Source organism: Cucurbita moschata, unplaced genomic scaffold (genome assembly GCF_002738365.1).
Source record: "Cucurbita moschata cultivar Rifu unplaced genomic scaffold, Cmos_1.0 Cmo_Scf00004, whole genome shotgun sequence".
NCBI lineage: Eukaryota > Viridiplantae > Streptophyta > Magnoliopsida > Cucurbitales > Cucurbitaceae > Cucurbita > Cucurbita moschata.
The window spans coordinates 3,517,933-3,533,877 of NW_019268520.1; the positions used below are offsets into that span (position 1 = coordinate 3,517,933).

The 15,945-nt window shown below is 36.8% G+C and overlaps 4 protein-coding genes across 5 annotated transcripts; 3 read left to right on the forward strand and 1 right to left on the reverse strand.

The window, feature by feature from the left end:
• Positions 1-478: 478 nt before the first annotated feature.
• LOC111442000 (transcription factor MYB20-like) lies at positions 479-3,720 on the forward strand. Its single transcript, XM_023079240.1, has 4 exons — positions 479-751; positions 1,951-2,190; positions 2,716-2,845; positions 2,938-3,720. Exons 2-4 carry the CDS (start codon positions 2,058-2,060, stop codon positions 3,461-3,463), a joined length of 789 nt encoding a protein of 262 aa, XP_022935008.1. The 5' UTR covers positions 479-751; positions 1,951-2,057; the 3' UTR covers positions 3,464-3,720.
• Positions 3,721-5,917: 2,197 nt separating this feature from the next.
• LOC111442002 lies at positions 5,918-10,370 on the forward strand. Of its 2 annotated transcripts, none has more exons than XM_023079242.1 (4): positions 5,918-6,100; positions 8,694-8,801; positions 9,730-9,794; positions 9,883-10,370. In XM_023079242.1, exons 1-4 carry the CDS (start codon positions 6,011-6,013, stop codon positions 10,028-10,030), a joined length of 411 nt encoding a protein of 136 aa, XP_022935010.1. In that variant the 5' UTR covers positions 5,918-6,010; the 3' UTR covers positions 10,031-10,370. The 2 variants fall into 2 exon arrangements, with proteins under 2 accessions (XP_022935010.1, XP_022935012.1); XM_023079244.1 differs by having other exon boundaries at positions 9,730-9,789.
• Positions 10,371-10,950: 580 nt separating this feature from the next.
• On the reverse strand, positions 10,951-13,942 carry LOC111441996. The gene is made up of 9 exons (XM_023079236.1): positions 13,743-13,942; positions 13,282-13,307; positions 13,031-13,115; positions 12,701-12,910; positions 12,169-12,291; positions 12,035-12,092; positions 11,869-11,942; positions 11,322-11,410; positions 10,951-11,242 (listed from the first exon to the last, which is right to left on the reverse strand). Exons 1-9 carry the CDS (start codon positions 13,845-13,847, stop codon positions 11,173-11,175), a joined length of 840 nt encoding a protein of 279 aa, XP_022935004.1. The 5' UTR covers positions 13,848-13,942; the 3' UTR covers positions 10,951-11,172.
• A 1,127-nt stretch (positions 13,943-15,069) lies between these two features.
• LOC111441723 lies at positions 15,070-15,462 on the forward strand. The gene has a single exon (XM_023078820.1). The coding sequence runs from the start codon at positions 15,070-15,072 to the stop codon at positions 15,460-15,462; it is 393 nt and encodes a 130-aa protein (XP_022934588.1).
• Positions 15,463-15,945: the final 483 nt, after the last annotated feature.

Consider the following 15,945-nt stretch of genomic DNA (forward strand, 5'->3'; position numbering starts at 1 on the left):
AAAATAATTCAACCGGGAAGGACAATATCTGCTAGCGGTAGGCTTGAGCAGTTACATGAACATTCTCGAATTCTTGGTTAAGTAAAACAATTCAACCGGGAAGAATAATATCTGCTAGCGGTAGGCTTGAGAAATTACACAAATATTATCAAATTCTTGATTAGGTAAAACAATTCAACCGTTAACTCGGACTTGTTTTTTTTTTATCCGTAGATAAAAAGTGCAAGCATTTGTAGGAATATTTTAAACCAACGGTCGAATCCGATCGACGATACTCATTACGCACATCACTGCACATTTACAATACAATGGTTTCAAGGTCTTCTCGAGAAGCTGTTTAGTTTAACCCGATAATATACTACCTCAAAAATTTCTGTCGTGGTACGGTTCATACCAACACGATTCAACTCGATGATATACTATATAATCGGGAATCTCAAGTAATGCTATTAAAATAGAATCGTAATGGTAGAAATTTTTGTGGATGGTCAAAAAAAAAAAAAAAAAAATGGTGTGGCGAAGGATTCTATGATGTTCTTCTCCAGAGAAATGGTGAATGCCTCTACTGGTATGATCATAAAGAGAGAGAGAGAAAATGGAGATGGGCGGAGTTGCCTTACATTTTCAGAAACCATTATGGATGTTGAAGAATGTGCGTAGAAATTGGATGGCCGAATGGGGTTTCCCTCTCGGAATGATATCATTTTGAGTGACCCTTCTTGTCTGCTCTGCTGCGCTTACTCCTCCATTGGTGATTCCTTCTCTGTTCTCCTTTTGTTTTTCTCTCTCTCTCTCTCTCTCTCTCTTCTATGCAATTTTAGCATCATTATTATGTATTATCCTGCTTGAATTGAAAGACCCCTTGTGAATTCGTGTGTTTTTAGTCTTATGTCAATTTTCCTTGTGGAAAGATGAACTGCCCTGTAAAATTCTTGCTTGGAACTCTGAGGATCTTTTGCTTATGAAATGAATGATAAAAAACCAGAGTGAATTATGTTGTTGTTTTTTATCAAATTCCTTCTTGGAATGATGAATTTTTCAAGCTTGGAAACCCGATGAACTTTTGCCCATAAAGTGTATGATAAAATGCCCAAGTGAATTCTGGTGTTGGCTTTGCTCAAAAGTGCATCAGTAATCAAATTTCCTCTTGGAATGATGAATTTTTCAAGCTTGGAAACCCGATGAACTTTTGCCCATAAAGTGTATGATAAAATGCCCAAGTGAATTCTGGTGTTGCCTTTGCTCAAAATTGCATCAGTAATCAAATTTCCGCTTCCTGGAAAATTCATGTTTGTGAATCTGAGGAACTTTTGCTTATCTTTTGAATGATCAAAGAAAACCCTGATGAATTTGAGTTTTTTTCATTTCGTTGCTCAAAGTTGCATCAGCAATCAAATTGGAATGATGGATTTTCCTGAAAATTCAAGCTTAGAAATCTTAGAAATCTTAGAAACTGCATAAGTTCAAAAAACCCAAGTGAATTCAAGTGTTTTTTTTCCTCAAAATCATATGAGCAATCAATTTTTCTCTTGGAAATCTAAGAAACTTTTGAATACAATGGATAGATCACATACCCAGAAGTCAAGTTTCCAGCGTTTTGGGCTCAAATGGCATCAAAATTTAATCTCATTGACTCTTATGAACATTGAATTTTCCAGGAAAGATAATAGTTAAAAATAGAATTAAAGACACTTAGGAGTTGTCTTCCAAAAACAAAAGTGGCCAGCCTTGAAGAAGAGAAAGGAATCTTTGTGGCATATCTGTTTTGGATTTGGTTCTTTAAACTAATATTAGAATAAGAGAGGTGTTTTGTGGTTTGGCTATTCAATAATCACACTGCTCCATGCCTTTCTTTTCTTTGGACTTGAATGCTTTTTTCCATTTCAATCATTTATCACCCTTTTACACAACATCCTTCCTTTTTTCTTTTGTTTTTTTTATATGTTTCAGTGAACTGGCACCATCTTTGTCAAAGTTCCTTAGCTCCTTTTTAAGCATCAGTTCCATGGCATTAAACTCATGCAAACTATTTCATTCGCTTCCATCGATATTGAGATATGGGACGACAGCCATGCTGCGACAAGGTCGGACTGAAACGAGGCCCCTGGACTGTCGAGGAAGATCATAAGCTCATGAACTTCATCCTCAACAATGGAATTCATTGCTGGAGATTGGTGCCTAAACTTGCAGGTATTTTCTTCCTTCTCGTTGCTAACCAGTTCTACATAACATTGTTTCTAAATTTCGAGTTTGTTTGTTTGCTCGTTTCGTCGAATGGGATCTGAATGCTGTTTTTAAGAAGTGTAGTTGAGTGTCGAGTTGATTGTGACGGTTCAAGATCATATAGTTTTATAAGAAACAATGTCTTATATCTATTATTCTACGAAAATAGACCTCTAGTGAAACTAGGTGCGAAAAAAAGGTAGTCAACTAAACAACATGTTAAAAAGCTTCCCTTAGCGTTTGTTTTTAAAAGTAACTTTCTTACTTTTTTGTCTTCAAAATGACTTGAAATCATCATCCATATATACCATTCATAGGATCATGCTCTAAGAAATGAAGAACAAAATGTTCTAAAAAGAAAGTCATCGGTGAAAACATATTAAAAGAAACAACGTTTAGAAAACGACCACATGGGTATGTTTTATCGAATTCTAAACAGTTCCCGAACAAACCCGAGATTTTTTACGGACCATTTTCTTTTCTATGGTGAAGGTTTGCTAAGATGTGGAAAGAGTTGCAGACTAAGATGGATCAATTACCTGAGGCCCGATCTCAAGAGAGGTGCTTTCACAGAAACGGAAGAGAATCAAATCATTCACCTTCATTCTCTTCTTGGTAACAGGTAATGAAATGAAACAGACTTCATTTCGTTTTTCTCCTTTTTGTTTCAAATCTACAAACCAAATTCACACTGTTTTACGCTAACTCTTACAGGTGGTCGAAAATCGCAGCACATTTTCCGGGCCGAACGGATAATGAAATCAAGAACCATTGGAACACTCGAATCAAGAAGAGATTGAAGCAACTTGGTTTGGATCCATCCACACACAAAAGACTTACTGAAAAAACAGATAGACTGAAAGAAAAGCTGTTTTTTGCATCAAATCCATTAAGAAAACAAGAGGCAATGCCAAATTTAGATTTCGAGACAAAGGAAATAAACCAAGTGGCAGCTCATATGATATCAGGTGGTTCAAGTAATCTGGTGTGCAAAGGCATTGGATATGAAATGTGGACAGGCCAATTAGAAACCGACAGCCACGCGTCGCTTTCCTTGGAGTATTGTTCTTCAATGAATGAATCTCTATCGATTATGAAACCGAACTCTGTACAGTTTGATAGTTTGGATTCACTTCCTTCATGGGATGATGGCGTTCCAAAGTTCAATCAGCTCGAAGAGGACGATATTTACTCGCTCGGGAACAGCAGTGGCTACTTTGTCGATACGTTCTCTCACTAAACTCTCTTTCTCTAAAGCTTACATTTATTCCACATTGTGAACTTGGGTCATATTTCATCAGTTCTTTGAATGGCTGTAATTACCTTTTTCTTTCATTGTCATGCTCAATAATCACACATGCTTGTCCAAATAGGAGCATATAAAGCTTGATATTAATGTGGGAAAATGTTCATTTTCTCGAGTGAATTGGCGATGAATATTTCGTTTGTTTTATAAGATGCCCGAACATTCTAAGATGCCCTTACAAGAGGCATCTCGAGAGTTTTTGGTGTCATGAAATATGAGTTTTTGAGATTTATGTTGAGGGCAATTTATATTTTCAAGTATCGGATATCGTAAGACTTGATTCTAAAAAAACGTACAATCCCTAAACACGTGTTGAGAGTGTTCTAAAGGAAGTATCTTTGGTCGAAGTATTTCAGTTTGTTAAGTAAGTCGAGGGAATAGCGTTCGGGAATAAATCATTTTGATGTTTAGTTGTACACCGTTCAAATCATTTTAAAATTTTATGTTTATATTTTTCTCGAACAAAATGATTTCGAGTAGGGAAGAGCTAGGGTTGTTCTTGTTGGGAATACAAATAACTAGACATGTAGGGACCCAAATCAATTTGAATAAGGATTATATGAGATATTTTTATATTAAAATGTCACGGATTAAATTACATGTATTTATTTAGTTCTTAATTTTTTTAAAAAAAGAATTATATGCTTTCTAAACTTGAATTTTGTTTATATTTAATCCTAATCAATAATCACTTTTCGATGGAATCTTCACATAAAATTATATTTGATCAGTAATGAAATGTTGACACGACAGTCCATTAGATTTTATTAATAGGAATATTGACCAAGTTACACGAACTGGGTTCGATGGATTGATGACCCGAATGACCTAAATAGGGTTCACAACCCAACCCTCTATTTTCGAGATGAATCGGGTTGGATCGTTGTTGTATACTTTTTTAATTATTTAAAAAAAAATATTTATCCACAGTACATGTACCATTCAAATATCTAACATTCACATTCACAGTCACAACACATCACTAACATCTGATACCAACTTTTAAAAGTATCGACGAGTCGAGTTGTGAATCCTATTTTCAAGTTGGTTGGTTGAGTTTCAATGTCTAAGAATTCAACTCAACCTAAATCTCACATCGGTTAGAGAGGGAAACAAAACATTCCTTACAAAGGTATGGAAACCTCTCTCGAACAGCCGCGTTTTAAAACCGTGAGGCTAACGACAAACAATATCTGTTAGTTGTGGGTTTGAGCTGTTACAAATGGTATCTGAATATTGCATAGAGGGGATTTACATGGTCATTTCTTTCGGATATTAGGGTATCCTTTCTTTTTAATTTCGATAGATACCTTTATCACGTATACTACAGCCAGGTGGGCGGGCGGGCGCTCGGCCCGTTTAATTTCAAAATAAAAACTAAATAATAATAATAAAAAAAAAGGACAATATATTCTCATCAAACAAAACTCCCATGATTTCATTCATGATGGGGTGAAAGTAACTTCAACCTTACTTCAAATTTGGTTTGTGAATGAGAGAAGGTGAGGGGTCAAAAAGCAAAATGATGGAATAGTTGGGGCAAAAACCAAAATAATAGAATTGTTGGGGGCAAAAGGCAAAATGATGGAATAGTTTTGTCTGCTAAGAATATCACCTTTACTTCTTCTAATCATTCCACGTCAGCTTTAATAATTATTGAACCTTTTTCTCTTTACATTCACAAATATTATTTTAATTGCTAAATAGTCCCTAACCTCCCAACCTTTTTCTATTTTATCCCCAATATTAAAGCAAAAGTTCAAATGGGGTGTACTCCATCATTCACCTTGCAATTTAATATAAATACAGGGACCGCTTTTTAACCGACCAAGTCCACCACTAACTGATATTATCATCTTTAGGCTTTTCTTTCCGAACTTCCCTTCAAAATTTTAAAATCCGTCCACTAAGAATATGTTTTCACAGAATGTTTCATTTCTCTCCCCAACTGACACGAGATCAATATATATATATATATATATATATATATATATATATATATATATATATATATATATATATTTATTTATTTATTTATTTTTTCTCTCTATTTAAAAAAAACTATATAATTTTTTTTTTCTTCCTATTTTTGGAGGAGAATAATAATTTTATTTAGGTATTTTTTTAGTTGGTTTTAAATGGAATCAAAAGTCTAAATTATTATTTTTTTTTCATTTTTAAAATATATTTTTTATTTATAAAAAATAATATTTTTTATTTATAAAAAAATAATATTTTTGACCATTCACAACCACCTACAAATTTAACCCAAACTCATGGTGTTATAATTTTTTAATCATTTAAAAAAATTAGTTTTATTATTAATAGTTAGAAATAATTTGAAAATCTTCCAAAATATTTATATAATAATTACAGAATAATTGTTGAGAAAAGTTAAGAGGCCGTGGTTCGAACCCAATGCACAGCAGTTAGGCGCGAAACTCGAACCAAAATCAGTCGGCCAAACGAATCAGAGAGACGATGTTAGCTTTGCAAAGGGCTTTCCGGACGATCCATACCACCGTTGATGCTCCGCAAGTTACCAGTTTCGCTCTTCGCGCCCCCAAATATGTAAGCCTTTTCCCCGCTAATCTTCGTTTGATTTTCCATCTGATTTCGATTCTGGTTCAGTGTGCTTGTTATATCGATCCATTCTCGGGTTTTGATTTCTGGTTTTTTGTTTGTGATTTTAAAATGGTGATTTGAATCAGAACTGTCCGTTCTATTTATTTTTTCATGATTATAAAATGGTGATTTGTATCAGAATTGCTCCTTCTCCTTTCAAAATATGTAAGCCTTTTCCCTACTAATCTTCGTTGGATTTTCCATCTGATTTCGATTCTGGTTCAGTGTGCTCGTTATATCGATCCATTCTCGGGTTTTGATTTCTGGTTTTCTGTTTGTGATTTTAAAATGGTGATTTGAATCAGAACTGCCCGTTATATTTCCTTTTTCATGATTATAAAATGGTGATTTGAATCAGAATTGCTCCTTCTTAATTATCTGGAAAGGTCCATCATGTTAAGGAAATGGAAATGGAAATGATAGCTGGCTGTTCTTAGCAAGTCATTCATTATCCTAATAAGTTAATATACCAGAAATATATTTCAATGGTAAAATAAAATTACAAAATGATGGAATCAAATCCAATAGATTACAAAAAACTATTCTTATGTGCAATAAATTGGTTGATCGGTAAAGATACGTGTACTTGATGTCCTGCCCATGAAAGAGACCCGCTCAATGAACATGTCTCAGAGAATATCCCAAATTTCATTAGATAAGGCAGTCTGCCAACCAAAAGCCACTAGGATGTGTTCCCAAAAAGATCTAGCCTGTTTACACCTAATGAAAAGGTGACTATGTGTTTGCTCATCATATTTGTAAAAAATGCAGCATCTAGGAGAGATATTAATCCATGGAGATCTTCTTTGCAGCTTGTCGCGAGTATTAAGGCATGAGTGGTTGAGTTCCCAAAGGAAAAACTTCTACTTCTTAGGAAAATTTCCTTTCCAAATGGAAAGGTATAGGTCGTTTATATCATGATCACCAGCTGAGGATAGAAACTTGGAAAGGGATTCTGATGAGAAAGCCCCATCCTTTTCCAAATTCCAGGACCAAAAATCGTTAGTATCATCGAGAACAACGACGGCAAGAGCATCTAGGCTGGTCCATTCCTCTATTTCCCTACCTACAGGTTTCTCCTTGGCCAAAAATGTCAAGAAGGCAATGAATTATTCCATAAATTAGCCACTGAGGCTTCTTTTTTCTGTATGATAGCAAACATAGAGGTAAACTTGTCTTTTAGGGCCCTATTTCCCAACCAAATATCAGACCAAAACGGTGTGCCATCTCCTTTCCCTACCTTGCAGATGATGTGGTCTCCTGTTGCTCAAAATGGTGGGTGCCATATTTCAAGGCAATTATCTTCCTCCTAAGCGCATATTTTTCCTTATGAAATTCCAAATCCACTTAACCAACAAGGAAGTATTTTTCTGTTCTAGATCTGCAATCCTCCTTCCTCCTTCTCGGGGAGCTTGATTGTTTCTCAATCTAGATTGTGTGTACCTTTCTTCTCCTTGTCGCCCTTCCACACTAGAAGTTTCGAAATAGTCTCTCGATGGATGCCGAGATCTTTGTGAGGATGGGAAAGGGGATAAATGATAGATGGGTAAGTTGGCCTAACTTGCTTGAATAAGATTTATGTGACCACTTCAGAAATGTGTGACCTCAAGAATTAGTCTGGGTCAATGGGGACCAAATGGGATTTTCGGAGCGTGTAGAGGTGTGGGAAAAGATTGATGCATGTGGCAGAGAGGGAGGGATGAAGCAGGGGAATGTTTGCTAGGAATGGGATGATGTACATGTCGCTTGGTAAGAGTGTTCGGTGGTGGTACGATAGGCTTTAATGGTTGGATAGCTCGATGGTGCGGTTTTTGGTGGAGTTGGTGCATGCGGGGGAATGGCTAGTTGGGTTTGGGAAGTGGTAAAGGTAAGACCACTTCTTTGGGGGTGCATGGGTTAATCTCTAGTGAAAACTGTGGTATTTAGCTGATGAAAGGGTTTGCTTCAAAAAGTGGGTTGATTTATACTATCAAAGGGGGCAGAAGAAGACAATGGGAGGTGGAGACTTGCAAGGATGAAACCGCTAGCACATATTGTCCGCTTTGGTCAGCCTCACGATTTTAAAATGTGTCTACTAAGGGCAGGTTTCCACGCCCTTATAAGAAATGTTTCGTTTCCCTCTCCAACCAACGTGGGCTCTCACAATCCACCCCCTTGGGGGCCAGCGTCCTCGCTGGCACACCGCCTGGCGTCTGGCCCTGATACCATTTGTAACCATCTAAGTTCACCGCTAGTAGATATTGTTCACTTTGGCCCTTTACGTATCGCTGTCAGGCTCACGATTTTAAAACATGTCTACTAGGGAGAGGTTTCCACACCCTTATAAGAAATGTTTCGTTCCCCTCTCCCACCAACGTGGGATCCCACAATATATGTTCTCTTATAGACTTTGAAATTAGGTTTGGAGCATAACTTACATTAGAAGTTCCTTTTGCTGAATGTTTTGATGTGCTATTAGCCTTCATTTTGTGAATATGGTTTTTTCTTTTTCACGTACACTGTTTAGTATGATGCAGTTCGTTAAATGTTTCACTTTCAGGTAGAGGTTAAATTTGCAGATGGAAGTGTGTTCAACTTGTCAGCTGAATTCTTGAGAGTATATAGCCCAGCTGCTGATGCTAAGGTTCGGTCAATTGGGGGTGAAAAGGTACTGTAAAACAACTTTAGTTTCATTTATCTTTCTATCTAAAACTCTAGCTAATTCATCATGGGCAATGGTCAAATAGCCAAATTGGATGGTTGGATGATTTTTAAGGCTAGTGCTTTTAAATGAAACATTTCCTTTTGATATTCGTGACTTGCACTGTAACAACTCAAGCCTATTGCTAGTAGATATTATCTGTTTTGGCCCATTACGTATCGGCGTCAGCCTCACGATTTTAAAATGCGTTTACTAGGGAGAAGTTTCCACACTCTTATAAGAAATGTTTCGTTCCCCTCTCCAACTAATATGGGATCTCACAATCCACTCCCCTCGAGAACCCAGCGTTCTCGCTGGCACACCGCCCAGTGTCTGGCTTTGATACCATTTGTAACAGTTCAAGCCTACCACTAGTAGGTATTGTCCACTTTGACTCTTTACATATCGCCGTCAGCCTCATAGTTTTAAAACGCGTCTACTAGAGAGAAGTTCCCTTTTCCAATCAACCTGCGATCTCACATGCATTTTGACTATTAGAAGACAGCTAACTAGATAGATGACTTCTATGGTTTGGACTATTTCTCTTTGAGCCCCAGCCCGTGAAACACTTCTTTTATAAGTACTTTTGAAAAAAAAAACAATAAACTTTTCGAACACTCGAACTTGATTAGGTTAGGACCAAGTGTAAATAATTTCACCGACTTAAAGATATTCAGACCCGATCGGTTTATAGAGATATCTTTAGCCATATTCTAGAGTTTGGAGTATAAAATAACGGGTGCACAAGGGTTGGCCAAACTGCTCATTTAGCACGATTTTCTGTTTAGCCACGTTCTCATGATCCGATCCTTCTACTGATTTATCAACATCATCTAGAGCTTTAACTGATTTTGTTTTATCAGATTCAATTACTAAATGCATGTTTCAAACTTAGGTAATTTCTGGACGACGTCACGTCGGTATCATGTCTGCAGAACCAGTTGGGAACTATGGGGTAAGGTACTTTGAAATTACTAGCTACCATTAACTTTAGCAATCTTTTGGTATTGACTTCGAAGAATCCAAACATATTGCTTGAATTTGGTAGGATCCTTTTTGATGACTTGCATAGAACTGGGATTTATTCGTGGGATTATTTCTATCATCTGGGGAGCAACAAGTTTACATTCTTGAGAAATTATGTTAAAACACTAAAGAAGCATGGACTGAGCCGAGATCCACCAAAGAGAAAGTGATGGACAAATCAACTTTCGTGAGCAGGTTGGAGAAAGATTCAATTGTTGAACTATAAGCATCATCTGAGACCTCTTGGACTGTGAAGCAAGAACCTGAGCATGGAAATACACATGTTAGTGTTGCTCCTTGCAAGATTATCTATGAATTTAGTTTAATTACAAATTAGGACTTGTATTTCGATGGTTGGTTGGCTACTTAGTCCTTAAGTTTTGACTAACAAATTTTGATTATGACCATTGATTTGTTAAGAAGATGCTTGATAAAATAGAGGGGTATTTACACATGATGTTAAGTTTTAATGATCAATTGTGTAAAACCACAAAGTTATCTTGTCTCTCAGTAATGTCAATATTCTCTTTATTGAGTCGAGTATGTCAATATTTTTTATTAAGTCGAGTAGTGTAACCGCTCAAGCTCATTGCTGGTAGATATTGTCATCTTTAAACTTTTCCTCAAGGTTTTTGTGCAAGGGTTTTCCTTCAAAGTTTTAAGAACATATATAATAGGGAGAAGTACCCTTGTAGACCCCTATACCCTTGTAGACCCTTATAAGGAACCCCTACGGAATGCTCATATATAATAGGGAGAACCCTTATAAGAAATGCTTCGCAGACGAGTTTGTTCTCCTCTCCAATCAATATAGGATTTCACAATCTACCCCTTTGGAGGCCCAACATCCTCGCCACATATTACTCAGCGTCGGGCTCTAATACTATTTGTAACAACCCTATTTGTAACAACCAAAAGTCCACCGCTTGCAGATATTGTCCTCTTAGAAGTTTTCCTCAAAGTTTTAAAATGTGTCGCTAAAGAGAGATTTTCACACTTATAAAAATGTTTCGTTCTCGCTCCAACCAATGTGAGACCTCGAGTAGAAAACATAATGATAATGATAATACGGAAAATAATGGATGAACCATGAGTGCTCAAACAAATGGTTATATTTCTCAAACAAATGTTATGATACAAAAAATCTCATTCCCCTCTGGGAGTTGAATCTGTCCGTGTTGAGAGTTCTACAGGTACAGATGATGAAAGAAAACTGATTCAAAGAACAAGCTTTGCCCTCTCATTCTCTTCCTCTCATAAGTGAGTTGTAAATAAATCAACATATTCTAATTGAAAGGGCAAGAGCTTCTATCTATGAAGGTTTTTTCTTTCCTCCACTTTTTGAGAGGCGTTTCAGCACCTGAGGTCGAGTTCTCATTCCCCTGTAAGACGAACACGATCATCAAATCAAAGTTGAAGCTTTTATGAACATACAAATGAAGGTGGGTGAAGGAAAGATACCTCTTATACAAGTAAATGAAGACGTAGAAAAACAGCACAAAAATGACTGTCAAAACTGAAATAACAATGTAGAACACACTCGTCCTAACCTGCAAACAAACAGAAGAATGCATTTGACAAAATGAGAAGTGCAAAAAAAGGAATACATACATGCATTATACGTTCATCCCCTCGAAATTTTATTCAAACAGAAGTGATGTATTCGTAAAATATCGTCTGAATTGTTTTCCTGTTGACTGTTTGAATATGAACGGACAGATGAACTTGATTTGAATAAATTGACGAATGTGATGTGAAACACAAACTTAAGATGATTTGATCAAACAATTCCTACTTCACATTATATGCATTATAGTTCATTGCCAACACAAAGGCATGTTGATATTATGATATGATATCTTGAGGGTCAATCAAAATCACAGAGAAAACAATGGAATATCTTGAAGATTGCTCGGCATACTTGGAACATGTACCATAAGAAATTGATCGAAAGGAGCTTAAAATGTCTACATACATACACACACATATATACAATGAAACAACTTACCTGTCGACCTCTCGAGAAAGGTTTTGGCTTTCCGCTACATGTGTGTGCATCACAGAACTGACGTAAGAAGAATTCTACCAGTTGATTACACGAACAGTGTTTCATTAGATAGATGATAGAAGTAGTGAAAGTTGTCAAATGAGTGAAGGGAGAATTCTGAAGCTACCGTGAAGATGGCTGGCCGAGGCACCGTCATCGATAGGAAAACAACTGTCAGCAAGACCCTGCGATGAATTAACATTTGTGTGGTGAATGATGAGGAAATGATGAAGAAATCTGCAAGAAATCTTCTGATGTCACCTCACACATGTGTTTATTTCTTGCAGCAGCAGCAGGATTGCATTTACTTTTCTGTGATATTGTATCTATCACACGGTCACAGTGCAATGCACCACAAAAATCTGCCAAGCACTTGCTTCGACTCTGGAATAAACGAGCAAGATAAATGAAGCGCCATATCAGCTAAAACTGAAGCAAACAACGCTTTTTCTAATTTCTAAGGGATATGCTCCTGAATACAAGAAAGACAGGACCATGCAAACTATCTAATATCTAGAAAGAAGCCTAAACATATTTTTTTGAAGTAAAACAAATGTGAAGGGGGGGATGTGAACCTTCGGTCTCACGGGAAGAAGCAAAACGCTGAGATATGTTCATGTTGGCAAGAAGCTTAAACATATAGTAACTTGAGCCTCATGTTATATCTACTTGTCCAAGATAATTGACTAGATGGCAATATAATCCACAGTGAACTAATGGAAGCCCACGATTTAATAGAAAAGTTCTACGATCATCGCTACTGTTGGACGTTGAATCATGAATGGAAACTTACCACATTGAGTAAATCATAATGTCTATTGGCAAAGTGCTGATCGAGATACTTTTCTTCGTAGAATTTCTTTTTACAATATCCACACTTCCAGTCATTAAAATCTAGATGGCTCTTGTGCTGTTCTTGATCTCTGAACATGTCATTATCGGGGTGAAGCCTACACTTAGTAGAAACCTTGTATCGCTTTTTATCCATGAATGGCATTAGATACTGCGTCGAGATAAAAACATTTGAATCTAGCTTAATAAAGTACCATATCATACATACCAAGCATGTCAACCAATCAACTACGAAATACAAAGAAACACCATTCGAGTGTTGAATGAATACCTCCTCAATTATTTTCCACGCAGCCCTACTCCTTTCTCTGGAGCAATGCACCTCATGAGCATTGTTCAAATCCTGCTTCGGAGTGCTGAACATCAATTCCAAAGCCCAACAAATTATCATCATCATAACGAAAGTGGGCCTAGCTTAATTAGCATGTGTTACCTTCCTCGAGGTCAAAGGTTCGAATCCTCTACCCCATTTGTTGTACTAAGAAAAGGAACATAGGTGATCATAAAGAAACAAAATATTACCTCTCGGTGGCTGAATCTTTAGAACCCTAGGGAAAAATAACAACAACGAAGAAGGTCATACATAGAATGATGTTCATCCAGCGATTAATTGCAATTTACACAACAATTAAAAAATTGAAACAGACAATTCCAGTTGAACAGAACATAAGAAGAGATCGAAAATATAACGAACGGTTCAGAAAACTTCAAATACTTCGATTTCCAGATGAATTTATAGAAATCCATCAACAAATTTCCATTGGATTTCAATGCCGAAACATCGAAACATTCTACAGCAAATTATCAGGTTAAATCAAACGCTAGAGCATTTAAAATGAATCACTAATGAACGGAATATTTCAATCATCGTTTTATACGAAATCAATCAACGACGTTACGCTTCAAAACGAATTAACGGGTCTCCATCTCACAAAATTTGAATCTAACAGAGACAGTTCCAATTCATAGACGAAAATAAGTACCTGATTCAATGATTGAAGAGGAAGAGTGGAAGAAACTCCGTGCGGCCGCGAATAAAGAAGAAGGGAGAGGACGAGAAGTGCAACCCATAAGGATCGCCTTCCCATTGTCGATGAAATTGAACCTCCACAAGCGGAATTGAAAGCAAGAGGAAACTCTAGAAAAACTACGAAGACGGTGAGGGCCACCTCATAATTTGGGGAAAATATGAGCAAATTTTATATACTTTTTATTCTCTTTGGATTAAAATGTTAAAACCGTAAAAAAATAAAATTTTAATTTATATTTTAGTCCCTAAGGTCACCTCCTCTCATGTGCATGTAGCCAAAATTTCCCGAACTCGGGCGTTCGATCGACAACAATTACAGCACTGCTGCTCGTGGGTTTATTCATCACGGATATCGTCGACGTGACCTAACCCACAACACAAGGTTCGAATGAGAAAAAATTGTTGAGGGAAACGATGAATGCACGAGTTATTCCTCGAGATCAGCCCTATGCACCTAGATGATGCGTAGATATCCATTTTAGCTATTTGATTTTTGTTTCGCGCTTTGCCCTCCCGTGCACCCGCTTTAGACGGGGGCGATTACAATGATGTCGGTGTGTTTTTAGCTCTGGAACCCTTGACTTGTAGAAAAAAGAAGAAGCTCCTAAATCAACTGCCCGAGAGTCCCTCTTCCATTTGACCTTTCTAGTAAAAGTCATAGCTTGTTGTTTGTTAAATGAGTCTCCACTGCCCGTCTGTTCTATTGAGAAAGTTTTCAGTATTTTCAATTTGTTCAGGGTTCCAACCTCAACGGTTGGCAACTAAACACGAGAGTTGCACTCGTTGCAGGACTTAACCCAACACCTTACGACACGAGCTGACAACAGTCATGCACCACTTGTGTCCACGTTCCTGAAGGCACCCCTATCTTTCAAGAGGATTTGCGGCATGTCAAGCCCCGATAAGGTTCTTCACTTTGCATCGAATTAAACCACAAGCTCCACTTCTTGTGCAGACCCTGTTAATTCTTTTTAGTTTCATTCTCGTGAACGTACATATAATATATATATATATATATATATATATATATATATATATTTCAAATTTAGTTACAATAATTTTGGAATATAAAACATTAATGAATTTCTGATATTATTAATTTATTTGGTTCCAAAAAAAAAAAAAAAAAAACAATTTCGCTCATCCGCGTACTTCACATTTGCTTAGGGTTTTGGGACGCTGATTGTTCCACCATTTTTCTGCGGAGTTCATTTCTGTTTTTCATCTTCATCTCCTAAGCATTCTAAAAGATTCAGTCTCAGAAGCTTCGTTTCGATTCAATGGCGTCGATGCTTCAAAAGCTCGTCAGAAAATCGCCACCAACAAGACTAATTGCTGCTTTGGGTACACAGACCTCACAAAATCCCTTAAAACCCTACATTCTTCACCAGCCGCTTGATTTTGATAAGAAACCAGATCGGCATTGCGATTCTAATTTGAACTCTGTTTCTACTTCGAATCCATCTCACTTTTCCCTGTTTTACCCTAGTTTTCCATTTGGGTTTTGCTTGCCGCAAATCTCCTCATCTGGGATGCTTCCGTTCGAGCCCGAGTTTGTTGAACAAGATGATTCTAGGAAATTGTGGGCCGATAGCGTGAAGAAGAAGAGGAAACGGAAGATGAACAAGCATAAGTACAAGAAGCTTAGGAAGCGACTCCGAAGACAGACTTAGTTGCTTTATTTGGTAAGACTATATATATTTTTATAGTCTTGTAGAATGGGCTAAAAGAATTTCCTTTGTTATTGTTCTCTAGAGGCAAATTCTTTGAGATTCTTGTTTCAAGCTCAAAGCAAGCTTTTTACAGAACAGATTTGCCTTTCATTTTCTGGAATAAGTTTGGAAGTGTTCTGTTAACCAAACGATTCATATGAGTAAAATAGTGATGATACATTGTTGGTAGGGTTATATTGCAGATTTTGTTTTCTGTTTGCTTCTGTTCTAAAATTGGTACTGATGTAAGATGAAGGGTTGCTATCTAGCTTATTCCCCATTGAATCTCTGTAATGCCTAATTTTTTTGGTTATACCATTAAACACTGTTGTCTTGAATTAACAAGCTGCTCTTTTGCTGGTAATCAAATGGTGGTAATGTATTCTTTTTCTGTACGTTATCATCTATTAATCTATGAGCCTACAGATGGCTTCTTCTTGTGTA

Excerpts from the sequence above, each read along its gene's own strand:
- LOC111442002 (XM_023079242.1), top strand. The coding sequence starts at position 6,011 with ATGTTAGCTTTGCAAAGGGCTTTCCGGACGATCCATACCACCGTTGAT. Across the intron at positions 8,802-9,729 it reads GGTCAATTGGGGGTGAAAAG|GTAATTTCTGGACGACGTCA; the intron begins GTACTGTAAAAC and ends TTTCAAACTTAG. Across the intron at positions 9,795-9,882 it reads GTTGGGAACTATGGGGTAAG|GATCCTTTTTGATGACTTGC; the intron begins GTACTTTGAAAT and ends TGAATTTGGTAG.
- LOC111441723 (XM_023078820.1), top strand. The coding sequence starts at position 15,070 with ATGGCGTCGATGCTTCAAAAGCTCGTCAGAAAATCGCCACCAACAAGA.
- LOC111442000 (XM_023079240.1), top strand. The coding sequence starts at position 2,058 with ATGGGACGACAGCCATGCTGCGACAAGGTCGGACTGAAACGAGGCCCC. Across the intron at positions 2,191-2,715 it reads ATTGGTGCCTAAACTTGCAG|GTTTGCTAAGATGTGGAAAG; the intron begins GTATTTTCTTCC and ends TCTATGGTGAAG. Across the intron at positions 2,846-2,937 it reads CATTCTCTTCTTGGTAACAG|GTGGTCGAAAATCGCAGCAC; the intron begins GTAATGAAATGA and ends TAACTCTTACAG.
- LOC111441996 (XM_023079236.1), bottom strand. The coding sequence starts at position 13,847 with ATGGGAAGGCGATCCTTATGGGTTGCACTTCTCGTCCTCTCCCTTCTT. Across the intron at positions 11,943-12,034 it reads CTCGGCCAGCCATCTTCACG|AATTCTTCTTACGTCAGTTC; the intron begins GTAGCTTCAGAA and ends ATCAACTGGTAG. Across the intron at positions 11,411-11,868 it reads CTTTCTCGAGAGGTCGACAG|GTTAGGACGAGTGTGTTCTA; the intron begins GTAAGTTGTTTC and ends GTTTGTTTGCAG.